This window comes from Podarcis raffonei, chromosome 13, assembly GCF_027172205.1.
Source record: "Podarcis raffonei isolate rPodRaf1 chromosome 13, rPodRaf1.pri, whole genome shotgun sequence".
Classification (NCBI taxonomy): domain Eukaryota; kingdom Metazoa; phylum Chordata; class Lepidosauria; order Squamata; family Lacertidae; genus Podarcis; species Podarcis raffonei.
In genome coordinates this window covers 10062126-10088974 of record NC_070614.1, presented here as the reverse complement: position 1 = coordinate 10088974, position 26849 = coordinate 10062126, and the positions used below count along the sequence as shown (strand labels likewise).

The following is a 26849-nucleotide window of genomic DNA, read 5'->3' as shown; positions in this document are numbered from 1 at the left end:
GACAGGCGAGTCAGTGCTGGTGGTTGTGGGAGTGGCGGTCGTTGTGACTGGTGAGTCAATGCTGGTGGTTGTGGGAGTGGCGGTAGTGGTGACAGGCGAGTCAGTGCTGGTGGTTGTGGGAGTGGCGGTAGTGGTGACAGACGAGTCAGTGCTGGTGGTTGTGGGAGTGGCGGTAGTGGTGACAGGCGATTCAGTGCTGGTGGTTGTGGGAGTGGCGGTAGTGGTGACAGGCGAGTCAGTGCTGGTGGTTGTGGGAGTGGCGGTAGTGGTGACAGACGAGTCAGTGCTGGTGGTTGTGGGAGTGGCGGTCGTCGAGCCAGTGCTGGTGGTTGTGGGAATGGTGGTAGTGGTGACAGGCGAGTCAGTGCTGGTGGTTGTGGGAGTGGCGGTAGTCGTGACAGGAGCGTCAGTGCTGGTGGTTGTGGGAGTGGCGGTTGTGGTGAAAGGCGAGTCAGTGCTGGTGGTTGTGGGAGTGGCGGTAGTGGTGACAGGCGAGTCAGTGCTGGTGGTTGTGGGAGTGGCGGTAGTCGTGACAGGCGAGTCAGTGCTGGTGGTTGTGGGAGTGGCGGTAGTGGTGACAGGCGAGTCAGTGCTGGTGGTTGTGGGAGTGGCGGTAGTTGTGACTGGCGAGTCTGTGGTGCTGGTTGTGGGAGTGGCGGTAGTCGTGACAGGCGAGTCAGTGCTGGTGGTTGCGGGAGTGGCGGTAGTCGTGACAGGCGAGTCAGTGCTGGTGGTTGTGGGAGTGGCGGTAGTGGTGGCAGGCGAGTCAGTGCTGGTGGTTGTGGGAGTGGCGGTAGTGGTGACAGGCGAGTCAGTGCTGGTGGTTGTGGGAGTGGCGGTAGTTGTGACTGGCGAGTCTGTGCTGGTGGTTGTGGGAGTGGCGGTCGTCGAGTCAGTGCTGGTGGTTGTGGGAGTGGCGGTAGTGGTGACAGGCGAGTCAGTGCTGGTGGTTGTGGGAATGGTGGTAGTGGTGACAGGCGAGTCAGTGCTGGTGGTTGTGGGAGTGGCGGTAGTCGTGACAGGTGAGTCAGTGCTTGTGGTTGTGGGAGTGGCGGTCGTCGAGTCAGTGCTGGTGGTTGTGGGAGTGGCGGTAGTGGTGACAGGCGAGTCAGTGCTGGTGGTTGTGGGAATGGTGATAGTGGTGACAGGCGAGTCAGTGCTGGTGGTTGTGGGAGTGGCGGTCGTTGTGACAGGCGAGTCAGTGCTGGTGGTTGTGGGAGTGGCGGTAGTGGTGACAGACGAGTCAGTGCTGGTGGTTGTGGGAGTGGCGGTAGTGGTGACAGGCAATTCAGTGCTGGTGGTTGTGGGAGTGGCGGTAGTGGTGACAGGCGAGTCAGTGCTGGTGGTTGTGGGAGTGGCGGTAGTGGTGACAGGCGAGTCAGTGCTGGTGGTTGTGGGAGTGGCGGTCGTCGAGTCAGTGCTGGTGGTTGTGGGAATGGTGGTAGTGGTGACAGGCGAGTCAGTGCTGGTGGTTGTGGGAGTGGCGGTAGTCGTGACAGGAGCGTCAGTGCTGGTGGTTGTGGGAGTGGCGGTTGTGGTGAAAGGCGAGTCAGTGCTGGTGGTTGTGGGAGTGGCGGTAGTGGTGACAGGCGAGTCAGTGCTGGTGGTTGTGGGAGTGGCGGTAGTCGTGACAGGCGAGTCAGTGCTGGTGGTTGTGGGAGTGGCGGTAGTGGTGGCAGGTGAGTCAGTGCTGGTGGTTGTGGGAGTGGCGGTAGTGGTGACAGGCGAGTCAGTGCTGGTGGTTGTGGGAGTGGCGGTAGTTGTGACTGGCGAGTCTGTGGTGCTGGTTGTGGGAGTGGCGGTAGTCGTGACAGGCGAGTCAGTGCTGGTGGTTGTGGGAGTGGCGGTCGTCGAGTCAGTGCTGGTGGTTGTGGGAGTGGCGGTAGTGGTGACAGGCGAGTCAGTGCTGGTGGTTGTGGGAATGGTGGTAGTGGTGACAGGCGAGTCAGTGCTGGTGGTTGTGGGAGTGGCGGTAGTTGTGACTGGCGAGTCTGTGCTGGTGGTTGTGGGAGTGGCGGTCGTCGAGTCAGTGCTGGTGGTTGTGGGAGTGGCGGTAGTGGTGACAGGCGAGTCAGTGCTGGTGGTTGTGGGAATGGTGGTAGTGGTGACAGGCGAGTCAGTGCTGGTGGTTGTGGGAGTGGCGGTAGTGGTGACAGGCGAGTCAGTGCTGGTGGTTGTGGGAGTGGCGGTAGTTGTGACTGGCGAGTCTGTGCTGGTGGTTGTGGGAGTGGCGGTCGTCGAGTCAGTGCTGGTGGTTGTGGGAGTGGCGGTAGTGGTGACAGGCGAGTCAGTGCTGGTGGTTGTGGGAATGGTGGTAGTGGTGACAGGCGAGTCAGTGCTGGTGGTTGTGGGAGTGGCGGTAGTGGTGACAGACGAGTCAGTGCTTGTGGTTGTGGGAGTGGCGGTCGTCGAGTCAGTGCTGGTGGTTGTGGGAGTGGCGGTAGTGGTGACAGGCGAGTCAGTGCTGGTGGTTGTGGGAATGGTGGTAGTGGTGACAGGCGAGTCAGTGCTGGTGGTTGTGGGAGTGGCGGTCGTTGTGACAGGCGAGTCAGTGCTGGTGGTTGTGGGAGTGGCGGTAGTGGTGACAGACGAGTCAGTGCTGGTGGTTGTGGGAGTGGCGGTAGTGGTGACAGGCGATTCAGTGCTGGTGGTTGTGGGAGTGGCGGTAGTGGTGACAGGCGAGTCAGTGCTGGTGGTTGTGGGAGTGGCGGTAGTGGTGACAGGCGAGTCAGTGCTGGTGGTTGTGGGAGTGGCGGTCGTCGAGTCAGTGCTGGTGGTTGTGGGAATGGTGGTAGTGGTGACAGGCGAGTCAGTGCTGGTGGTTGTGGGAGTGGCGGTAGTGGTGACAGGCGAGTCAGTGCTGGTGGTTGTGGGAGTGGCGGTAGTGGTGACAGGCGAGTCAGTGCTGGTGGTTGTGGGAGTGGCGGTAGTGGTGACAGGCGAGTCAGTGCTGGTGGTTGTGGGAGTGGCGGTAGTGGTGACAGGCGAGTCAGTGCTGGTGGTTGTGGGAGTGGCGGTAGTCGTGACAGGCGAGTCAGTGCTGGTGGTTGTGGGAGTGGCGGTCGTTGTGACAGGCGAGTCAGTGCTGGTGGTTGTGGGAGTGGCGGTAGTCGTGACTGGCGAGTCAGTGCTGGTGGTTGTGGGAGTGGCGGTAGTGGTGACAGGCGAGTCAGTGCTGGTGGTTGTGGGAGTGGCAGGCGAGTCAGTGCTGGTGGTTGTGGGAGTGGCAGGTGAGTCAGTGCTGGTGGTTGTGGGAGTGGCTGTAGTGGTGACAGGCGAGTCATTGCTGGTGGTTGTGGGAGTGGCGGTAGTGGTGACAGGCGAGTCAGTGCTGGTGGTTGTGGGAGTGGCTGTAGTGGTGACAGGCGAGTCATTGCTGGTGGTTGTGGGAGTGGCGGTAGTGGTGACAGGCGAGTCATTGCTGGTGGTTGTGGGAGTGGCGGTAGTGGTGACAGGCGAGTCAGTGCTGGTGGTTGTGGGAGTGGCGATAGTGGTGGCAGGCGAGTCAGTGCTGGTGGTTGTGGGAGTGGCAGTAGTGGTGACAGGCGAGTCAGTGCTGGTGGTTGTGGGAGTGGCGGTAGTGGTGACAGGCGAGTCAGTGGTGGTGGTTGTGGGAGTGGCTGTAGTGGTGACAGGCGAGTCATTGCTGGTGGTTGTGGGAGTGGCGGTAGTGGTGACAGGCGAGTCAGTGCTGGTGGTTGTGGGAGTGGCGGTAGTGGTGACAGGCGAGTCAGTGGTGGTGGTTGTGGGAGCGGCTGTAGTAGTGACAGGCGAGTCAGTGCTGGTGGTTGTGGGAGTGGCGGTAGTGGTGACAGGCGAGTCAGTGCTGGTGGTTGTGGGAGTGGCGGTAGTGGTGACAGGCGAGTCAGTGCTGGTGGTTGTGGGAGTGGCGGTAGTGGTGACAGGCGAGTCATTGCTGGTGGTTGTGGGAGTGGCGGTAGTGGTGAAAGGCGAGTCAGTGCTGGTGGTTGTGGGAGTGGCGATAGTGGTGGCAGGCGAGTCAGTGCTGGTGGTTGTGGGAGTGGCAGTAGTGGTGACAGGCGAGTCAGTGCTGGTGGTTGTGGGAGTGGCGGTAGTGGTGACAGGCGAGTCAGTGGTGGTGGTTGTGGGAGTGGCTGTAGTGGTGACAGGCGAGTCATTGCTGGTGGTTGTGGGAGTGGCGGTAGTGGTGACAGGCGAGTCAGTGCTGGTGGTTGTGGGAGTGGCGGTAGTGGTGACAGGCGAGTCAGTGGTGGTGGTTGTGGGAGCGGCTGTAGTAGTGACAGGCGAGTCAGTGCTGGTGGTTGTGGGAGTGGCGGTAGTGGTGACAGGCGAGTCAGTGCTGGTGGTTGTGGGAGTGGCGGTAGTGGTGACAGGCGAGTCAGTGCTGGTGGTTGTGGGAGTGGCGGTAGTGGTGACAGGCGAGTCATTGCTGGTGGTTGTGGGAGTGGCGGTAGTGGTGAAAGGCGAGTCAGTGCTGGTGGTTGTGGGAGTGGCGGTAGTCGTGACAGGCGAGTCAGTGCTGGTGGTTGTGGGAGTGGCGGTAGTGGTGACAGGCGAGTCAGTGCTGGTGGTTGTGGGAGTGGCGGTAGTCGTGACAGGCGAGTCAGTGCTGGTGGTTGTGGGAGTGGCGGTAGTCGTGACAGGCGAGTCAGTGCTGGTGGTTGTGGCAGTGGCGGTAGTCCTGACAGACGATTCAGTGCTGGTGGTTGTGGGAGTGGCGTTCGTTGTTACAGGCGAGTCAGTGCTGGTGGTTGTGGGAGTGGCGGTCATTGTTACAGGAGAGTCAGTGCTGGTGGTTGTGGGAGTGGCAGTCGTCGAGTCAGTGCTGGTGGTTGTGGGAGTGGCGGTCGTTGTGACAGGCGAGTCAGTGCTGGTGGTTGTGGGAGTGGCGGTAGTGGTGAAAGGCGAGTCAGTGGTGGTGGTTGTGGGAGTGGCGGTAGTGGTGACAGGCGAGTCAGTGGTGGTGGTTGTGGGAGTGGCGGTAGTGGTGACAGGCGAGTCAGTGGTGGTGGTTGTGGGAGTGGCGGTAGTCGTGACAGGCGAGTCAGTGCTGGTGGTTGTGGGAGTGGCGGTAGTCGTGACAGGCGAGTCAGTGCTGGTGGTGGTGGGAGTGGCAGTAATTGTGACAGGTGAGTCAGTGCTGGTGGTTGTGGGAGTGGCGGTGGTTGTGACTGGCGAGTCAGTGCTGGTGGTGGTGGGAGTGGCAGTAGTCGTGACAGGCGATTCAGTGCTGGTGGTTGTGGGAGTGGCGGTGGTTGTGACTGGTGAGTCAGTGGTGCTGGTGGTGGGAGTGGTGGTAGTCGTGACAGGCGAGTCAGTGCTGGTGGTTGTGGGAGTGGCGGTAGTTGTGACAGGCGAGTCAGTGCTGGTGGTTGTGGGAGTGGCGGTAGTCGTGACTGGCGAGTCAGTGCTGGTGGTTGTGGGAGTGGCGGTAGTGGTGACAGGCGAGTCAGTGCTGGTGGTTGTGGGAGTGGCAGGCGAGTCAGTGCTGGTGGTTGTGGGAGTGGCAGGTGAGTCTGTGCTGGTGGTTGTGGGAGTGGCGGTAGTGGTGACAGGCGAGTCAGTGCTGGTGGTTGTGGGAGTGGCGGTAGCCGTAACAGGCGAGTCAGTGCTGGTGGTTGTGGGAGTGGCGGTAGTGGTCGCAGGCGAGTCAGTGCTGGTGGTTGTGGGAGCTGCGGTAGTGGTGACAGGCGAGTCAGTGCTGGTGGTTGTGGGAGTGGCTGTAGTGGTGACAGGCGAGTCATTGCTGGTGGTTGTGGGAGTGGCCGTAGTGGTGACAGGCGAGTCATTGCTGGTGGTTGTGGGAGTGGCGGTAGTGGTGAAAGGCGAGTCAGTGCTGGTGGTTGTGGGAGTGGCGATAGTGGTGGCAGGCGAGTCAGTGCTGGTGGTTGTGGGAGTGGCAGTAGTGGTGACAGGCGAGTCAGTGCTGGTGGTTGTGGGAGTGGCGGTAGTGGTGACAGGCGAGTCAGTGGTGGTGGTTGTGGGAGTGGCTGTAGTGGTGACAGGCGAGTCATTGCTGGTGGTTGTGGGAGTGGCGGTAGTGGTGACAGGCGAGTCAGTGCTGGTGGTTGTGGGAGTGGCGGTAGTGGTGACAGGCGAGTCAGTGGTGGTGGTTGTGGGAGCGGCTGTAGTAGTGACAGGCGAGTCAGTGCTGGTGGTTGTGGGAGTGGCGGTAGTGGTGACAGGCGAGTCAGTGCTGGTGGTTGTGGGAGTGGCGGTAGTGGTGACAGGCGAGTCAGTGCTGGTGGTTGTGGGAGTGGCGGTAGTGGTGACAGGCGAGTCATTGCTGGTGGTTGTGGGAGTGGCGGTAGTGGTGAAAGGCGAGTCAGTGCTGGTGGTTGTGGGAGTGGCGGTAGTCGTGACAGGCGAGTCAGTGCTGGTGGTTGTGGGAGTGGCGGTAGTGGTGACAGGCGAGTCAGTGCTGGTGGTTGTGGGAGTGGCGGTAGTCGTGACAGGCGAGTCAGTGCTGGTGGTTGTGGGAGTGGCGGTAGTCGTGACAGGCGAGTCAGTGCTGGTGGTTGTGGCAGTGGCGGTAGTCCTGACAGACGATTCAGTGCTGGTGGTTGTGGGAGTGGCGTTCGTTGTTACAGGCGAGTCAGTGCTGGTGGTTGTGGGAGTGGCGGTCATTGTTACAGGAGAGTCAGTGCTGGTGGTTGTGGGAGTGGCAGTCGTCGAGTCAGTGCTGGTGGTTGTGGGAGTGGCGGTCGTTGTGACAGGCGAGTCAGTGCTGGTGGTTGTGGGAGTGGCGGTAGTGGTGAAAGGCGAGTCAGTGGTGGTGGTTGTGGGAGTGGCGGTAGTGGTGACAGGCGAGTCAGTGGTGGTGGTTGTGGGAGTGGCGGTAGTGGTGACAGGCGAGTCAGTGGTGGTGGTTGTGGGAGTGGCGGTAGTCGTGACAGGCGAGTCAGTGCTGGTGGTTGTGGGAGTGGCGGTAGTCGTGACAGGCGAGTCAGTGCTGGTGGTGGTGGGAGTGGCAGTAATTGTGACAGGTGAGTCAGTGCTGGTGGTTGTGGGAGTGGCGGTGGTTGTGACTGGCGAGTCAGTGCTGGTGGTGGTGGGAGTGGCAGTAGTCGTGACAGGCGATTCAGTGCTGGTGGTTGTGGGAGTGGCGGTGGTTGTGACTGGTGAGTCAGTGGTGCTGGTGGTGGGAGTGGTGGTAGTCGTGACAGGCGAGTCAGTGCTGGTGGTTGTGGGAGTGGCGGTAGTTGTGACAGGCGAGTCAGTGCTGGTGGTTGTGGGAGTGGCGGTAGTCGTGACTGGCGAGTCAGTGCTGGTGGTTGTGGGAGTGGCGGTAGTGGTGACAGGCGAGTCAGTGCTGGTGGTTGTGGGAGTGGCAGGCGAGTCAGTGCTGGTGGTTGTGGGAGTGGCAGGTGAGTCTGTGCTGGTGGTTGTGGGAGTGGCGGTAGTGGTGACAGGCGAGTCAGTGCTGGTGGTTGTGGGAGTGGCGGTAGCCGTAACAGGCGAGTCAGTGCTGGTGGTTGTGGGAGTGGCGGTAGTGGTCGCAGGCGAGTCAGTGCTGGTGGTTGTGGGAGCTGCGGTAGTGGTGACAGGCGAGTCAGTGCTGGTGGTTGTGGGAGTGGCTGTAGTGGTGACAGGCGAGTCATTGCTGGTGGTTGTGGGAGTGGCCGTAGTGGTGACAGGCGAGTCAGTGCTGGTGGTTGTGGGAGTGGCGGTAGTGGTGACAGGCGAGTCAGTGCTGGTGGTTGTGGGAGTGGCGATAGTGGTGGCAGGCGAGTCAGTGCTGGTGGTTGTGGGAGTGGCAGTAGTGGTGACAGGCGAGTCAGTGCTGGTGGTTGTGGGAGTGGCGGTAGTGGTGACAGGCGAGTCAGTGGTGGTGGTTGTGGGAGTGGCTGTAGTGGTGACAGGCGAGTCATTGCTGGTGGTTGTGGGAGTGGCGGTAGTGGTGACAGGCGAGTCAGTGCTGGTGGTTGTGGGAGTGGCGGTAGTGGTGACAGGCGAGTCAGTGGTGGTGGTTGTGGGAGCGGCTGTAGTAGTGACAGGCGAGTCAGTGCTGGTGGTTGTGGGAGTGGCGGTAGTGGTGACAGGCGAGTCAGTGCTGGTGGTTGTGGGAGTGGCGGTAGTGGTGACAGGCGAGTCAGTGCTGGTGGTTGTGGGAGTGGCGGTAGTGGTGACAGGCGAGTCATTGCTGGTGGTTGTGGGAGTGGCGGTAGTGGTGAAAGGCGAGTCAGTGCTGGTGGTTGTGGGAGTGGCGGTAGTCGTGACAGGCGAGTCAGTGCTGGTGGTTGTGGGAGTGGCGGTAGTCGTGACAGGCCAGTCAGTGCTGGTGGTTGTGGGAGTGGCGGTAGTCGTGACAGGCGAGTCAGTGCTGGTGGTTGTGGGAGTGGCGGTAGTTGTGAAAGGCGAGTCAGTGCTGGTGGTTGTGGGAGTGGCGGTAGTGGTGACAGGCGAGTCATTGCTGGTGGTTGTGGGAGTGGCGGTAGTGGTGACAGGCGAGTCATTGCTGGTGGTTGTGGGAGTGGCGGTAGTGGTGACAGGCGAGTCAGTGCTGGTGGTTGTGGGAGTGGCGGTAGTGGTGACAGGCGAGTCAGTGCTGGTGGTTGTGGGAGTGGCGGTAGTCGTTACAGGCGAGTCAGTGCTGGTGGTTGTGGGAGTGGCGGTAGTCGTGACAGGCGAGTCAGTGCTGGTGGTTGTGGCAGTGGCGGTAGTCCTGACAGACGATTCAGTGCTGGTGGTTGTGGGAGTGGCGTTCGTTGTTACAGGCGAGTCAGTGCTGGTGGTTGTGGGAGTGGCGGTCATTGTTACAGGAGAGTCAGTGCTGGTGGTTGTGGGAGTGGCAGTCGTCGAGTCAGTGCTGGTGGTTGTGGGAGTGGCGGTCGTTGTGACAGGCGAGTCAGTGCTGGTGGTTGTGGGAGTGGCGGTAGTGGTGAAAGGCGAGTCAGTGGTGGTGGTTGTGGGAGTGGCGGTAGTGGTGACAGGCGAGTCAGTGGTGGTGGTTGTGGGAGTGGCGGTAGTGGTGACAGGCGAGTCAGTGGTGGTGGTTGTGGGAGTGGCGGTAGTCGTGACAGGCGAGTCAGTGCTGGTGGTTGTGGGAGTGGCGGTAGTCGTGACAGGCGAGTCAGTGCTGGTGGTGGTGGGAGTGGCAGTAATTGTGACAGGTGAGTCAGTGCTGGTGGTTGTGGGAGTGGCGGTGGTTGTGACTGGCGAGTCAGTGCTGGTGGTGGTGGGAGTGGCAGTAGTCGTGACAGGCGATTCAGTGCTGGTGGTTGTGGGAGTGGCGGTGGTTGTGACTGGTGAGTCAGTGGTGCTGGTGGTGGGAGTGGTGGTAGTCGTGACAGGCGAGTCAGTGCTGGTGGTTGTGGGAGTGGCGGTAGTTGTGACAGGCGAGTCAGTGCTGGTGGTTGTGGGAGTGGCGGTAGTCGTGACTGGCGAGTCAGTGCTGGTGGTTGTGGGAGTGGCGGTAGTGGTGACAGGCGAGTCAGTGCTGGTGGTTGTGGGAGTGGCAGGTGAGTCTGTGCTGGTGGTTGTGGGAGTGGCGGTAGTGGTGACAGGCGAGTCAGTGCTGGTGGTTGTGGGAGTGGCGGTAGCCGTAACAGGCGAGTCAGTGCTGGTGGTTGTGGGAGTGGCGGTAGTGGTCGCAGGCGAGTCAGTGCTGGTGGTTGTGGGAGCTGCGGTAGTGGTGACAGGCGAGTCAGTGCTGGTGGTTGTGGGAGTGGCTGTAGTGGTGACAGGCGAGTCATTGCTGGTGGTTGTGGGAGTGGCCGTAGTGGTGACAGGCGAGTCAGTGCTGGTGGTTGTGGGAGTGGCGGTAGTGGTGACAGGCGAGTCAGTGCTGGTGGTTGTGGGAGTGGCGATAGTGGTGGCAGGCGAGTCAGTGCTGGTGGTTGTGGGAGTGGCAGTAGTGGTGACAGGCGAGTCAGTGCTGGTGGTTGTGGGAGTGGCGGTAGTGGTGACAGGCGAGTCAGTGGTGGTGGTTGTGGGAGTGGCTGTAGTGGTGACAGGCGAGTCATTGCTGGTGGTTGTGGGAGTGGCGGTAGTGGTGACAGGCGAGTCAGTGCTGGTGGTTGTGGGAGTGGCGGTAGTGGTGACAGGCGTGTCAGTGGTGGTGGTTGTGGGAGCGGCTGTAGTAGTGACACGCGAGTCAGTGCTGGTGGTTGTGGGAGTGGCGGTAGTGGTGACAGGCGAGTCAGTGCTGGTGGTTGTGGGAGTGGCGGTAGTGGTGACAGGCGAGTCATTGCTGGTGGTTGTGGGAGTGGCGGTAGTGGTGACAGGCGAGTCATTGCTGGTGGTTGTGGGAGTGGCGGTCGTTGTGACAGGCGAGTCAGTGCTGGTGGTTGTGGGAGTGGCGGTAGTCGTGACAGGCGAGTCAGTGCTGGTGGTTGTGGGAGTGGCGGTCGTTGTTACAGGAGAGTCAGTGGTGCTGGTGGTGGGAGTGGCAGTAGTTGTGACAGGTGAGTCAGTGCTGGTGGTTGTGGGAGTGGCGGTCGTTGTGACAGGCGAGTCAGTGCTGGTGGTTGTGGGAGTGGCGGTAGTGGTGAAAGGCGAGTCAGTGGTGGTGGTTGTGGGAGTGGCGGTAGTGGTGACAGGCGAGTCATTGCTGGTGGTTGTGGGAGTGGCGGTAGTGGTGACAGGCGAGTCAGTGGTGGTGGTTGTGGGAGTGGCGGTAGTCGTGACAGGCGAGTCAGTGCTGTTGGTGGTGGGAGTGGCAGCAATTGTGACAGGTGAGTCAGTGCTGGTGGTTGTGGGAGTGGCGGTGGTTGTGACAGGCGATTCAGTGCTGGTGGTTGTGGGAGTGGCGGTGGTTGTGACTGGTGAGTCAGTGGTGCTGGTGGTGGGAGTGGTGGTAGTCGTGACAGGCGAGTCACTGCTGGTGGTTGTGGGAGTGGCGGTAGTTGTGACAGGCGAGTCAGTGCTGGTGGTTGTGGGAGTGGCGGTAGTCGTGACTGGCGAGTCAGTGCTGGTGGTTGTGGGAGTGGCGGTAGTGGTGACAGGCGAGTCAGTGCTGGTGGTTGTGGGAGTGGCAGGCGAGTCAGTGCTGGTGGTTGTGGGAGTGACAGGCGAGTCAGTGCTGGTGGTTGTGGGAGTGGCCGTAGTGGTGACAGGCGAGTCAGTGCTGGTGGTTGTGGGAGTGGCGATAGTGGTGGCAGGCGAGTCAGTGCTGGTGGTTGTGGGAGTGGCGGTAGTGGTGACAGGCAAGTCAGTGCTGGTGGTTGTGGGAGTGGCGGTAGTGGTGACAGGCGAGTCAGTGGTGGTGGTTGTGGGAGTGGCTGTAGTGGTGACAGGCGAGTCATTGCTGGTGGTTGTGGGAGTGGCAATAGTGGTGACAGGCGAGTCAGTGCTGGTGGTTGTGGGAGTGGCGGTAGTGGTGACAGGCGAGTCAGTGGTGGTGGTTGTGGGAGTGGCTGTAGTAGTGACAGGCGAGTCAGTGCTGGTGGTTGTGGGAGTGGCGGTAGTGGTGACAGGCGAGTCAGTGCTGGTGGTTGTGGGAGTGGCGGTAGTGGTGACAGGCGAGTCATTGCTGGTGGTTGTGGGAGTGGCGGTAGTGGTGACAGGCGAGTCATTGCTGGTGGTTGTGGGAGTGGCGGTAGTGGTGATAGGCAAGTCAGTGCTGGTGGTTGTGGGAGTGGCAGGCGAGTCAGTGCTGGTGGTTGTGGGAGTGGCGGTCGTTGTGACAGGCGAGTCAGTGCTGGTGTTTGTGGGAGTGGCGGCCGTTGTTACAGGCGAGTTAGTGCTGGTGGTTGTGGGAGTGGCGATAGTGGTGGCAGGCGAGTCAGTGCTGGTGGTTGTGGGAGTGGCGGTAGTGGTGACAGGCGAGTCAGTGCTGTTGGTTGTGGGAGTGGCGGTAGTTGTGACAGGCGAGTCAGTGCTGGTGGTTGTGGGAGTGGCGGTAGTCGTGACAGGCGGGTCAGTGCTGGTGGTTGTTGGAGTGGCGGTAGTTGTGGTCATTGAGGTGGTTGTGGGAATGTTGGTAATCGTAGTCGGATAGCAGGTGGTTGTTATTGTGGTTGTTGGCGTGGTGGCAATCGTGACCGGCGATGAGGTGGTGATGGTTGTAGTAGCTGTGGTAGTCGTGACAGGCGAGGCCTTAGTTGTTGTTGCGGGACTGTTGGTCGTCGTCAACGGTAAGGTGTCGGCGGTGTTCTCCTGTTTGGTTGCTGCGGTCGTCTCGTTTGTGGTGCCTGTTGCTTCAGTGGTGGGAGCTGTGGCCAGCGAGGGCATATTATTGTTGTCTTCTCTGGTTTTCGTTGTTGTGGGAATGTAGGCAGACCTGGCTGGCGAGCTGCTGGTTGTGGTCTCTTCTGTGGTGGTGTCGGGAGATCCGCTTGTTTGTTTTGGAGCACCCCTTTCCTCTACATTTCCCATCCTTTTTTCGATATTGAGAAAGTTATTCCCACTTTTGCTGGTTTCTTGAGCTGTTTGCTGAATCCTGCCTGGTCTTTCTGTTGTACCCATTTCACCTCTTTCTTCTTCATTCCCTTTTACTCTCCAGCTAACATCTACAAGATAGAAAATAGGCGTAGGGGTAATTCATAATTTCTGTGCCTCAATCTCAGGTATGATTGAGCAGCATTCAAAATGCAATTGCACCATAGATTTCTACAAAGCCGATTTGATACCAGCTAGGGAGTGTTTGCTAGGGAGTTGATGGGTACTGCCATTCAAATGTTGTGTGTGTACCACATCATGTGATCCATTATGTGTGGCGAGCCTTCTCTGCCCTCCCAACACCTTGGATCCTGAACGCCTTGATAATAAGACGTTTTGGCTCCCAAACGCCGCAAACCTGGAAGTGATAGTTCCAGTTTGCAAACTATTTTTGGAAGTCGAATGTCTGACGAGGCTTCTGTGGCTTCTGATTGGCTGCAGCAGCTTCCTGCAGCCAATCAGAAGCTGTGCTTTGGTTTCCTAACGTTTTGGAAGTCGAACAGACTTCTGGAATTGATTCCGTTTGACTTCCAAGGTACGGCTGTATTTTATTCAAGTTGGTACCCCTGCTTTGTGTTGGATTTAAAAATAATCAGAACACAGCTTTACACTGAAGGAATGGTACCCTGCGCTATAACTAGTACAGTTGTACCTTGGTTGTTGAACTTCATCCGTTCCAGAAGTCCGTTCGTCTCCGAAACCGTTTGAAAACCAAGGTGTGGTTTCCGATTGGCTGCAGGAGCTTCCTGCACTCAAGCGGAAGCCGCGTCAGACATTCAGCTTCTGGAAAACGTTCGCAAACAGGAACACTTACTTCCGGATTTGTGGCGTTCGGGAGCCGATTTGTTCGGGAGCCAAGCCGCTCAGGAACCAAGGTACCACTGTACTGTTCAGGGTTGCTGACTTGAATAAAATATTGGCAAGGCCCAGGTAAGACCTGCCCCACATAATCAATCGCATGATGTGTTGCAGGCACACCATTTCAATGGCAATGCCCATCAATGCCCTCTGGGCCCCTCAAATATTTTATGGGTGGGGGCTGAAGGGACCTTGGTCTCTAGGAGTTCTGGTACTGTTACACAGCACCCCAGTCTCTGAGCGGAATGAGGCACAGCGGAGACTGTGGTGTCTTTATGATATATGGTGTTTTTTGTGTGTTTTTTTTGGTACTGAGGAAGAAATGGTAAAATCTGCTATGATTAAATGGGCACAAGATATAGGACATAATATTATGTTTGCTGATTGGGAGCAGTTGTGGACCACTGGGATTAAATTTACGGCATGTAATGCCCTAAGAGAGAATATTATGAAAATGATGTATAGGTGGTACATGACCCCAGTCAAGCTTGCAAAAATCTACCATTTGCCCGAGAATAAATGTTGGAAATGTAATGAAATTGAAGGTACATTCTTTCACCTTTGGTGGACATGTCCGAGGATTAAGGCTTTCTGGGAAATGATTTATAATGAAATGAAAAAGGTGCTTAAATGCACTTTTGTGAAGAAACCAGAGGCCTTTCTCCTAGGCATAGTTGGCCAATTGGTGCCAAAGAAGGATAGAACTTTTTTTATGTATGCTACAGCAGCAGCAAGAATACTCATTGCAAAGCATTGGAAGACGCAAGATCTACCCACCTTGGAAGAATGGCAGATGCAAGTAATTGACTATATGGAAATGGCTGAGATGACCGGCAGAATCCGAGACCAGGGAGAAGAGTTGGTGGAAGAAGATTGGAGGAAATTTAAAATTTATTTACAGAAGTATTGTAAAATGTATGAATGTGGATGACATTGAAATAAAATGAAGGGGCTCTAGTAACAAGAGATAAAAATTTGAAACTATAAATTCGGGAGGTAAAATATTTAAGGATAAAGTAGCAGGATATGAATTTGCTGAACAAATTGTTAAAGAGGGATACAAAAAAGGGAGGTGTGAGGAAGTCAGGAAAATAAGTTAATCAAAGATGAATAACTAGAAAAGAGTGATTTGTGTTTGCCTTATTTTATTTGTTGTGTTTGTATTCTATGTATTATGAAAGATTGTATTGTTGTGTCTTTTTGTGTGTGTGTGTTTTATTGTTGTATGTTTGGTTGTATCTTTTTATTGTTAAACCTAATAAAATATTATTATATATATATATATAAAAGATATATGGGTTTTTTTTGAAACACATATCCCCAGCCTGATGGAAGGGTTCACAGCATCAAGACCCTAAAAGGGTCTTGTTTCTCCCCTAACCTCAGCCTTGGTTTCCAGCAGAAATCGGCTTCTGGCTTACATAACTCAACTCTTCTGTGGCGTTATCTGTTGAGGGAGTGGCCCCTCTCATCTGCTGACTCACACAGAGCTTATTTCGTCCTCCTCAAGAAGCTAGTTTTGCTTTATTAACTTTTAACACTTCCTGGATCCAGGGATTAGAAGGATCTGGAACCCAGATCTAGGGAACAGTGGAGTCTGGCACGCAGTTTGACACCCCCAGCTCATAACAGTTCTGCCACTGCTGCTTCTCCCGCCTGGACCAAGGAAAGCCAGCTATGTGCCGCTGGTCCTGAATGTGGAGATACGGTTTTTAAAGGCACAATAACCCTGTTCTGCCCAGTTCCAGCCCTAATGCTGTAACTGAGTCTGCCATCTCGTACCAGCTCACCTGGGAGCAAGCCCCATAATAATAATAATAATAATAATAATAATAATAATAATAATAATAATAATTTATTATTTATACCCCGCCCATCTGGCTGGGCCTCCCCAGCCACTCTGGGCGGCTTCCATAGAAACCAAAAACACAGTAAAATATCACACGTTAAAAACTTCCCTGAACAGGGCTGCCTTCAGATGTCTTCTGAATGTCAGGTAGTTGTTTATCGCTTTGACATCTGCTGGAAGGGCGTTCCACAGGGCGGGCGCCACTACCGAGAAGGCCCTCTGCCTGGTTCCCTGTAGCTTTGCTTCTCGCAATGAGGGAACCGCCAGAAGGCCCTCGGCGCTGGACCTCAGAGTCCGGGCAGAATGATGGGGGTGGAGACGCTCCTTCAGGTATACTGGACCGAGGCCGTTTAGGGCTTTAAAGGTCAGCACCAACACTTTGAATTGTGCTCGGAAACGTACTGGGAGCCAATGTAGGTCTTTCAAGACCGGTGTTATATGGTCTCGGCGGCCGCCCCCAGTCACCAGTCTAGCTGCCGCATGAAACTCAAATAAGCATACTGTATTTTTTGCTATATAATACGCACTTTTCCCCTCCTAAAAAGTAAGGGGAAATGTGTGTGCGTCTTACGGGGCGAATGCAGGCGGCAGGCTCTGCTCAGCGCTCCCTTTAAAGAGCTGCGTGGAGCTTGTCTGCGGCTCTTGGGGGCTTTTCCCCATGGAGGGAGAAGGGCTGTCCATCAGTCCCTTCTCCCTCCTCGGGGAAAAGCCCCCAAGAGCCGCAAACACGCTCCGCGTGCTCTTTAAAGGGAGCGCGGCTCTTGGGGGAGCCTTCACCCCGCTGCCAGGCGATCCCGCTTGCTGTCCTGGCTTATGGGATAGCTGCGCGAAGCCTCTTGAGGGCAGGGGGAGCCTTCATCCCGCTGCCCTGAAGAGGCTTCGCGCAGCTATCCCAGAAGCCAGAACAGCAAGAGGCTATCCCAGACGCCAGATCCCTCTTGCTGTTCTGGCTTCTGGGATTCAGAATATTTTTTTCCTTGTTTTCCTCCTCCAAAAACTAGGCGCGTCTTATGTTCTAGTGTGTCTTATAGAGCGAAAAATACGGTAATTCTGAATTAACCAAGTATACCAGTGTACAGTAAGTCCAGTGGATTCTTAAGGAGTGGGAACCCTGCAAGTTTTTGTGTTGCAGTGGGGCAACTTCCCTTGGGTGCCCCTCTTTCATCACAGGCCAAACTATGGAAATTGCAAGGACTGCTTGGAAATAAGGCAGAAATGGGAAAGTGTACTAAAGGGGAGGGAGAAAAGCAGCTCTTTGGGTCACCACAGATTCCTAGTGCCCAGTGTCCAAGCAACTCAGCTATCAATCATAGATCCGACTTCACTCATTGGCTAAAAACAGTGAAAAATGGGAACAGCCACCATCCCTATGACAGAACACACACAGAAGCATCAATACAATCATATTGTATTGGTCCAGCGCCGAGGGCCTTCTGGCGATTCCCTCACTGCGAGAAGCCAAGTTACAGGGAACCAGGCAGAGGGCTTTCTCGGTAGTGGCACCCGCCCTGTGGAACACCCTCCCACCAGATGTCAAAGAGAAAAACAACTACCAGACTTTTAGAAGACATCTGAAGGCAGCCGTGCTTAGGGAAGCTTTTAATGTTTAATAGACTATTGTATTTTAAAATTCTGTTGGAAGCCGCCCAGAGTGGCTGGGGAAACCCAGCCAGATGAACGGGGTATAAATAATAAATTATTATTATTATTATTAGGCTATGGTTTCTTGCTAAGAAAAAACAGGTCAAATAGAGGGGAGGTTCAAGTACGAACAAATGAAAGCGACTTTTAGGTGTTTAGCAAAGGGACAGCTCATCACCATCTTTGTAATATTCTGACTATGGTTTAAAAAATAAATTTAAAAAATCTCAGGACATCAACCTATAGAGCAAAATGCCATGAAACAACCAAGTACAAAATCACCCAGCACATCTTCCTTCCAACAAAGGCATTTTGAACCAATCTCAGGGCTCATACAGAAAACCTGATTGCCGTTTGCTCTGATTCAACAGTAAAATGCTGGTTTTGTCGGGACAAATAAAATAAAATAAACAAACCACTACGGCATGGGTTTTAAAGCACAGATCTGTGCCTAGTAACATGTCTCAAAAGGAAGTCCTGATGACTGGCCCTGACTGTCCAATCCATATTATTACAGCAAGTCTCTCCAAAGCCCACCACGAGTTTGTTTAAAATCTGAAACAACTTAAAAGTTAAATGTAATTAAATAGAAATTTGGTGCTTCTGGGCAGGATGGGATTGCCAAATAAATAAAACAGCTGTGTATAAATCACTGTTTATGACTGATGTGTATTGCAAATAAACACACACAGAGAGAATAGCCTCCATTTGATTATTATTTAACAATGAGTGCCTGGCTGACTTCATCTTCCAAAGTCACAAAAAGCAGCAGAAGACTCACTACATGCCTTGAGCCTCCAGCCGTTATTATTTTGAAGGTGGCTCAGTAAGAACAGAGGCGCCCGTCCTAGCCAGAAGCATTGTTCTCTGAGATAAGGGCAGTAGCTGAGCTTATTCTATCAAACAATGGCCCTCCAGATGAAACAATTGGCTCTCCAGATGTTAATCCCCTTTGCCCCAGCCAGGATGGTGAATGCTCAGAGATGGTGGAATACGGAGCCCCACAAGATATGGAGGACCACAGGTTCTCCAGATCTGCTGGCAAACATGAGACATTGGAAGCCTTCCCCAGCAAACCCTTGTTAATGACCTGGGATGGTCGCGATGATATACAGTCGTACCTTGTCTCTCGAACAAATTTGCTCCCAAACAAATTGGCTCCCGAACGATCGAAATCCAGACGTGAGGGTTCCGGTTTCCGAACGTTCTTTTGGAAGCTGCGTTTCGGTTTCTGGACATTTTGGAGGTCCAACGGACTTCCGGAACGGAATCCGTTCGACTTCCATGATACGACTTGGCAAAGGAAAGTCGTGATGCGCATACTCAAAGGCACATCCTTCTTCATTATTGCTTCGTAGCTGTCTCAAAATCCTGGGGCTTCCCCCCATTTCCCACAACACAACCTTCTCCTCACCCTAGGCCGCCACTCACCTGCCTCCGCAATGGAGCTGGCAAAACAGGTTGCCAGGAGCAACACCCAAACTCCCTTCATCTTCTGCTGCACCTTGCTATGTGAGAGAGGTCCTCTGTTGTAGGCCTCAAGATTTTGAAAGAGGCTGCCAATCACAGGAGCGAGACTGTGGCTCTGGTGCTCCAGCACACCCAGTGGAGCTGTCAACTTTTGTGTAAAGGATATGTACTCAGCCCAGTAGATCTCTGACCTCCCAGGCACAGGACATCATTCCTGCTCACTTAAACGAAGAAAAAAGAGCCAGCATTCCACTGGAACAGAATTAGTACTAGCAAATAAAAAATTATTGGGTTATATAATTTGCTCGGAGTTAGCAGAGAACAAGGACAGTGGACTCTCTGGCATAATAAAAAATGATGATGGTTCAACAACCCTACACTCTCCAGGTAGAGTTGACTCTTCTTGCGTAATACAACACTTGATTACCAGAGAATGTCTGGCTTTGTGGACCAAAAGCCGTACCGGGGGTGGCTCATCCCATTTCGCAGTTAGAGCTAAAACTAGGAGGTGCCTTGCCAACTCTTGGCAAAGCTAACAGACAAACTGTGGGGGAAAAGACAATAGTGATTTTGAAAAAGAATGGCAACCTTTTACATCATATCTGCAGAAAAAACAACAGAAAACAGAGTCATTGGCAGGATTTAAATAAACGTTTGCAATTTTATTTACAAAAAACGGGAAACTTAATAGTATGACAATATAGAAGGATATATAAACAGCAGAATGTAATGTGAGATGTAATAAACCAGGGACGGAAATTGAGGGAAGTCAGCAGGGAAGGGGGAAATTGAAATCTGAATGTAATGTAATGATTATAAAGGTAAAGGTAAAGGGACCCCTGACCATTAGGTCCAGTTGTGGCCAACTCTGGGGTTGCAGCGCTCATCTCGCTTTATTGGCCGAGGGAGCCGGCGTACAGCTTCCAGGTCATGTGGCCAGCATGACTAAGCCGCTTCTGGCGAACCAGAGCAGCGCACGGAAACGCCGTTCACCTTCCCGCCGGAGCGGTACCTATTTATCTACATAATAATAATAATAATAATAATAATAATAAATAATATCTTTATTGTCATTACCCCCTCTTGGGGACAAAGGTTGGCAGGAGGAGGGACCGAGCAACGGGAGCTCACCCCGTCACGGGGATTCGAACCGCGACCTTCTGATCGGCAAATCCTAGGCTCTGTGGTTTAACCCACAGCGCCACCCACGTCCCATATGATTATAGATATTGTTTAAAAAATTGTTTAAAAATATGATTATAGATACAGTGGTACCTCGGGTTACAGACGCTTCAGGTTACAGACTCCGCTAACCCAGAAATATTACCTTGGGTTAAGAACTTTGCTTCAGGATGAGAACAGAAATCGTACTCCGGCGGCGCGGCAGCAGCAGGAGGCCCCATTAGCTAAAGTGGTGCTTCAGGTTAAGAACAGCTTCAGGTTAAGAACGGACCTCCGGAACGAATTAAGTACTTAACCCGATTAAAATAAATAAATAAAACAAAACAGCAGGTGCTGTCCTGCCCTTGATACCCTCCAACATTTTCCCAATGAAAATAGGGACGTCCCATTCCATAAGGATAATTTTACTATTTATACTCCACACATCTTACTGGGATGCCCAAGCCACTCTGGGCAGTTTCTAACATAAAAAACCCCCATAATAAAACATTGAACATTAAAAAAACAACCATCCCTATACAGGATTACCTTCAGATGGCTCAAGGGACAGATAACTCCATACCCTCCAACCTTATCTCTGATGAAAATAGGAACATCCCAAGAAAAAGCGGGACATTCTGGGATCAGATCAGAAACCGGGACGGCTTCTCTAAATCAGGGACGTCCCTGGAAAATAGGGACTGCAACCTGCACCACTTGCTGTGCCACCTTCACCACTGGCAGAGAAGTAGCAGTGCCATGAGCACCGATTTTGGGCGAGAGCTGGTGCACACCACAAGATCTTGTGTGATTTGGGTAAGATCTCACCTGAAATCAACACGGAGGACAGTGGCAGAGGTGGCAGGGTGGCTGTGGGGCCACTGCCCAAGGGGCTTCCCCTTCACCCCACCTAATGGCTGGGCCAGGGTGGAGCGCTTGCCTCAGGTGTGTAGCAGGAACCCCCCCACCCCAATCATTCTGTTTGTACAAACTTCACACACACACTACATACGCCACATTTCTGTTATAAATTCATAGAAAAATCAACCATACATCGGATTTGCACTGTTCCATTTTATTTTACTCCATATGACAAGGACTATCAAAGGGGGGTAGCTTGGTCCTGGTCAGCCATAATCCTTTCACCATCCCAGCACATCCACAGGAGCCCTGCCCAGTTGCTATGCCAACCCTGATGATCCCAGACAGAAGACAATCAAGATCACAAAGAACTTCCATATGGGAGTGGATTCAGCTTGGACTGGAACAAAGGACAATGATCAGATCTTCCCTCAGGGGGCAGGAAACTGCGACTACATTTTGTCTTCAGAGAATAATTCCTGGGGAGGGGGAAAGGGGGAACCAGCCAGGTGACAGGACACTCAGGTTACCACCACAACTCCTCCCTCAACCCCTCCTTTCTGTAATGTATGCATGATGTTTCTGGGGGTGGGCTTGACCTAGGGGATGGGAATTTCAAAAGTTTTTATAAGACCTGGCACACCATTTTTCGGGGTCTTTCCTCTCTCTTGCAAGTGAGGGGAACACCCTGTTGCAACAGTTCAATAAAGGCCAAGCCTACAGGCTGCTGTTTTGCTCCAAGTTATCCTGGTTGGTGTCTTTACTTTTTGTCCAAGGGAGCCCTCGGATTTTTCCGGTAACAGGTGGCAGAAGTGCAAGAGGTGGCACTCTGCCCACTCCACTGTTCCCACCGCCGCAAGGGACATGCCTGTATCATCATTGTTAAGTTGTGGGCGAACATATCAGACGACACAGCGATTCTTCCAAAGCAGCTCTTTATTTGTAAGCTGGAACAGAACTGAACTGAGGAGCTCAGTCAGCCTGCTTATATAGAGCTCCAGAACAATCGCAACTGTTGCAACTTTCTAAAACTATCCAATCACTGAACGTCACTTTCGATCCTTCATTTGCATAACTATCTACAGTATCCCCCTGCTGGCCCAGGGTAAAAACTTCAGTACATAACAATCATCATCAAACCTTTTATTGGCATCACACACAAACATCCAAAACAAATCAGTACAGAATCACCACTTCCCCAATGGCACAAAACATTTGCTAAAAGAAAATAGGCAGAGCAGTCTATCCTCGCATCTCTAGGTCTCCAGGGAGATCAGATGTCGGCAGTGTATTTCGACGACAAAAAACCAAACAGAGATATTTAGCCACTAACTTGATGAGCTCCTAATCACTCTCCAGTAATAGAAAATGTATGACCTCCGACTCTGGTTTCCATTTGGGGATACTGTACAGAGTTGATCTAGAAATTGCTGACGGAGATCAGCATATAGTTTACAATTGAGAACCATATGTGTAAGGCTTTCCACCAGGTGGTCTTCAGATGGGCAAGTTCTTTCTCCTTCCACCCTGCCTGAGAACCTTCCCCACAGGAGGTTGGATGGATTTGAATTAAACCTGGCCAGCGAAAATGCCCTTCTTTCTTGAGTAGCAGAAATTCAAGGTAATTGTGGTTAATTTCATGTGCCCAAGAAAGTTGAAAATAAAGAGCGGAGCATGTTTTCTCTGCTGCTAGTGTTAGTTCCTTGCGTTCAATATCCCACAACCTAGTTTTTATTATAGCCTTGGCAGATGGTAGGGACATCGATTGCAAAAGTTCCACCAACAGCCCAAGTTGCTGTACCTTCTTGATAAACTGTTGTTGTTGTTGTTGTTGTTGTTGTTGTTTAGTCGTTTAGTTGTGTCCGACTCTTCGTGACCCCATGAACCAGAGCACACCAGGCACCCCTGTCCTCCACTACCTCCCGCAGTTTGGTCAGACTCATGCTGGTAACCTCGAAAACACTATCCAACCATCTCGTCCTCTGTCGCCCCCTTCTCCTTGTGCCCTCCATCTTTCCCAGCATCAGTGTCTTCTCCAGGGAGTCTTCTCTTCTCATGAGGTGGCCAAAGTACTGGAGCCTCAGCTTCATGATCTGTCCTTCCAGTGAGCACTCAGGGCTGATTTCCTTAAGAATGGATGCGTTTGATCTTCTTGCAGTCCATGGGACTCTCAAGAGTCTCCTCCAGCACCAAAATTCAAAAGCATCAATTCTTCGGCGATCAGCCTTCTTTATGGTCCAGCTCTCACTTCCATACATCACTACTGGGAAAACCATGGCTTTAACTATACGGACCTTTATTGGCAAGGTGACGTCTCTACTTCTCAAGATGCTGTCTAGGCCTGTCATTGCCCTTCTCCCAAGGAGCAGGCGTCTTTTAATTTCGTGACTGCTGTCACCATCTGCAGTGATCATGGAGCCCAAGAAAGTAAAATCTCTCACTGCCTCCATTTCTTCCCCTTCTATTTGCCAGGAGGTGATGGGACCAGTGGCCATGATCTTCGTTTTTTTTATGTTGAGCTTCAGACCATATTTTGCGCTCTCCTCTTTCACCCTCATTAAAAGGTTCTTTAATTCCTCCTCACTTTCTGCCATCAAGGTTGTGTCATCTGCATATCTGAGGTTGTTGATATTTCTTCCGGCAATGTTGTAGCCCTGGGGAAAGAAAGGGGTCTAACAAAACTTCACTGAGGAGAGGATCTTTATCTGATGTAAGGCAGATGTTTAACCAGCATAGGAGAAATCTCACCCAGGCGATAATCTCTACCTTGTGTTGACCTCCCTCTTGGCACAAGACTGCCTAGGGTACACAGCGGGGGACAGTAAAAATCTTGAAGAGGAAAGCAGCTTTATTTTCAAGATGGCGTCGTTAGAGGAAGCATTGATTTGAGCACCCTGTCAGTTGTGCGGTTTTTATTAGTTTTTATGAGCTTTTATCAGTTCTAGTATTTTATTGCTCGGTATCTTTTTCTTAATTACTATAAGTTTAAGCTAAAAGTTTTAGAGAAAGTCTCGGAGAAAGCCTTAATTAGCTGCAGCTCGACTCAATCTACCAACTACTTATCAGCAGGAGAAGGAGATAAAACACCCTAATCTTGTGTTGTAAACGAAATCTGCCCTTTTCCCCTTATGGTGTATCCAAGAGCCTGTATAGAGTCCTTACACAGGGTCCCTATTGGTAGGAGAAAATAACAGAGGCCAACCAGAGAATATTGAGAATCAAAGCAGCTAGTAAGCCTGATCTTTATTGATCTGTTGCAACAGGGTGCTCCCCTCACATGCAGGAAAGGAGGAGAACCCAGAACCAAGGTGTGCCTCCCTTATATAGATATTTTAAATGCCCTGCCCTGGAGTTCAAGACCACCCCTCCATACATCATACATACATCACAGAAGGGGTGTAACCCAAGACCACCCCCCACAAACATTATGCCTACATCACAGAAAAGGTGGTCTACATCAGGAATTTGAATGTTGTTGTTTTTCCTGTCGGTCAGGTTATCTGATAATGCCTTATCTGATTGCCTTTCCTGGTAATTTGTCACCCTTTGACAGCCTTTGGTGATTTCCCAATTCCTGAGGCAATGGGAAGGTTCCCTGACCCCCTCCCTCCTTGCAGAGAAAACATTTGGTCAGTTGGGGAGTCAAAATGGTTTCAGGTCGGTCTTCCTGTGCTGATCTATGTACGTGCTTGGTTGGTACATTTATGAACATTTATTATTACCGTATTTTTCGCACGATTGGACGCACCGGACCATAGGGCGCACCTAGTTTTTTTGGGGGGAAATAAAGGGAAAAAAATTTCCCTTTATTTCCCCCCCAAAAGCAGGTCAGGGAAACCGAACCAGGTCGAGGAACAGCGGGATAGTGGCGCTGCGCCTCCCTGCTGTCCCCCGAGCTTGTGGGGCTGGCTGATGTCTGCCTGGCGCGTGGGGCGCTCTGCTTCAGGGCGCCCCGCCCGCCGGGCGGCAGGCTGCTATCCGCAGCTTGGGGAGCCTTGCGGGGAACTCCTGCAGGGCTCCCCACGCTGCGGATGTCTGCCCGGCGCGAGGGGCGCTCTGATTCAGGGCGCCCCGCCCGCCGGGCGGCAGGCTGCTATCCGCAGCTTGGGGAGCCTTGCGGGGAACTCCTGCAGGGCTCCCCACCCTGCGGATGTCTGCCCGGAGCGAGGGGCGCTCTGATTCAGGCTGCTATCCACAGCTTGGGGAGCCTTGCGGTGAACTCCTGCAGGGCTCCCCACACTGCGGATGTATGCCCAGCGTGAGGGGCGCTCTGCTTCAGGGTGCCCTGCCCGCCGGGCGGCAGGCTGCTATCCGCAGCGTGGGGAGCCTTGCGGGGAACTCCTGCAGGGCTCCCCACACTGCGGATGTATGCCCGGCGTGAGGGGCACTCTGCTTCAGGGTGCCCCGCCCGCCGGGCGGCAGGCTGCTATCCGCAGCGTGGGGAGCCTTGCGGGGAACTCCTGCAGGGCTCCCCACCCTGCGGATGTGTTCCCGAAGCGCCGGGCGCTCTGCTTTCAGGGCGCCTGACGCTCCGGGAAGCAGGCTGCTATCCGCAGCCTAGACATCCCTGCGGGACCTCCCGCAGGGTTGCCTAGGCTGCGGATGTGTTCCCGAAGCGCCGGGCGCTCTGCTTTCAGGGCGCCCGACGCTCCGGTAAGCAGGCTGCTATCCGCAGCCTAGACACGGCTAGCGGAGCGCTAATCCCGAAGCTTGGGGCTGCGGAGCTCAGCGCGCCCCAAGCTTCTGGGTGCCGGCAAGGTCTAGACGGCTAGCAGAGACCTTGCCGGCACCCAGAAGCTTGGGGCGCGCTGAGCTCCGCACGCCCCAAGCTTCGGGATTAATGCAGCGCTCCGCTAGCCGTGGGAGAGCTGGGTCTCCCACGGCTAGCGGATAGCTTCCTGAAGCCTGGAGAGCGAGAGGGGTCGGTGCGCACCGACTCCTCTCACTTTCCAGGCTTCAGCGAAAGCCTGCATTCGCTCCATAGGACGCACACACATTTTCCCTTGCTTTTTAGGAGGGAAAAAGTGCGTCCTATGGTGCGAAAAATACGGTATATATAAGACCTTAAATTTTATTATTACAATTGGAAGGACGCTGGGTTTCCTGATTTACAGCAGAAAATAGCAGCAGCTGTTGGGTGGCCAACTCCCAAGAGACTGCGGTCTACACACAGAGTTAAAAACTGGCAGTGATCTACCCCCTTTTGGGGGGTTCAGGTCAAAGTTGAGCGCTTTTTTGAGGAATGAAAGCCCTATTTTGGGGGAGGATGGGATGGCCCGATTTTTTTTTTTAAAGATATTTATTGAAGTTTTCAAATTTTTATACAAACAAAAAACAAACAAAAAGATTAAAAACACATATAGTCCACTTATACTTAATTTTCAATAACATATTTCTCTGACCTCCTCATACCTCCCCTTCTTGTAGTCCAGTTCAAATTATTTGTTCAGCAAATCCTTATCTCAAAGCATTACAACTTATAAAAATACCTTATTTTCTATCCAACATCTTAGGTTATTATAACCTTAAGTTTTTACTTATAAAGAACCATTTTTTTCATATTCCTTTATACCATTACAGCTAGAAACCACTTAATTTCAATCCAGCATCAGTCATCCTTCCTTAATTTTACAATATTTCTGTAAATAGTCCTTAAATTTTTTCCAATCTTCTTCTGCCGACTCTTCTCCCTGGTCGCGGATTCTGCCAGTCATTTCTGCCAATCCCATACAGTCAATCAGCTTCATCTGCCATTCTTCCAGAGGGATGGCCCGTTTTTTAGGGGTTCAGGTCAAAGGTTTTTTTAGGGAGGAGGAAAGCCCCGTTTTGGGGTGATGCAAGACAATAATGTTGAGCTTTTTTTAGGGGAGACAAAGTTGTTGAGCTTCTTTGGGTGGAGCCAGTGATCTACCAGTGATCTACCACAGACACCCAGTGATCTACCAGTAGATCACGATCTACCTGTTGGACATGCCTGTTGTAAACCATCAAGGACGGTTTAGAGAAAGAGAAAGAGAACTTAATTGAAGGGTGGCCCCAGGATGACTAAGCTGGAGGTGGGGAGCTCTGGATTTTAATGCAGCCTTCCAGGACTCTATTTGCAGACCCTCCAAGCGTTCCTATTTTCCAGGGATAGTCCCAGATTTACAGAAAGCCATCCCAGTTTGTAATTTGATCCTCGAAAGTCCTGCTTTCCCTCTTTTCGTTGGAGAAATGTTGGAGGGTATGGAGTTACCCTACCCACCCCCTGAGCCAAGGAGAGACGTAACTATACAACCTTTAGAAGACTTCTGGAAGCAGCCTCATAAGGGGATTTTAAATAAATGTTTAATGTTTTATTATGTTTTTATATACGTTGGAAGCTGCCCAGAGTGGCTGGGGCAACCCAGCCAGATGGACGGGGTACAAACAATGCTCTTTTTCTAGAAAAGAGGTGCCAGAACTCACCATGAACACCTCACTTGTTCTCTTATACAGTTATACCTTGGAAGTTGAACGGAATCCGTTCTGGAAGTCTATTCGACTTCCAAAACGTTCGGAAACCAAACCATGGCTTCTGATTGGCTGCAGGTAGTTCCTATAGCCAATTGGAAGCCGCGGAAGTCCTGTCGGATGTTCGGCTTCCAAAAGAACGTTCAAAAACTGT

The 26849-nt window shown here is 53.1% G+C and overlaps 2 protein-coding genes across 5 annotated transcripts in view; one reads left to right on the top strand and one right to left on the bottom strand.

Moving 5' to 3' along the window:
* LOC128400291 (mucin-2-like) overlaps positions 1-9309 on the bottom strand; it is a gene marked incomplete at its 5' end in the record, with an annotated part of 37112 nt that extends 27803 nt beyond the window's left edge. The window contains 9 exons of the mRNA XM_053362446.1: positions 271-369; positions 1216-1269; positions 1630-1719; positions 2089-2520; positions 2932-3024; positions 5110-5302; positions 6495-6520; positions 7384-7425; positions 9094-9309. Of these exons, the coding sequence (XP_053218421.1) occupies positions 271-369; positions 1216-1269; positions 1630-1719; positions 2089-2520; positions 2932-3024; positions 5110-5302; positions 6495-6520; positions 7384-7425; positions 9094-9309 (1245 nt within the window). The remainder of the gene's footprint in view (positions 1-270; positions 370-1215; positions 1270-1629; positions 1720-2088; positions 2521-2931; positions 3025-5109; positions 5303-6494; positions 6521-7383; positions 7426-9093) is intronic.
* The window catches only part of EZH1 (enhancer of zeste 1 polycomb repressive complex 2 subunit), a 258699-nt gene that overhangs the window by 108714 nt on the left and 123136 nt on the right, over positions 1-26849 (top strand). The window lies entirely within an intron of this gene.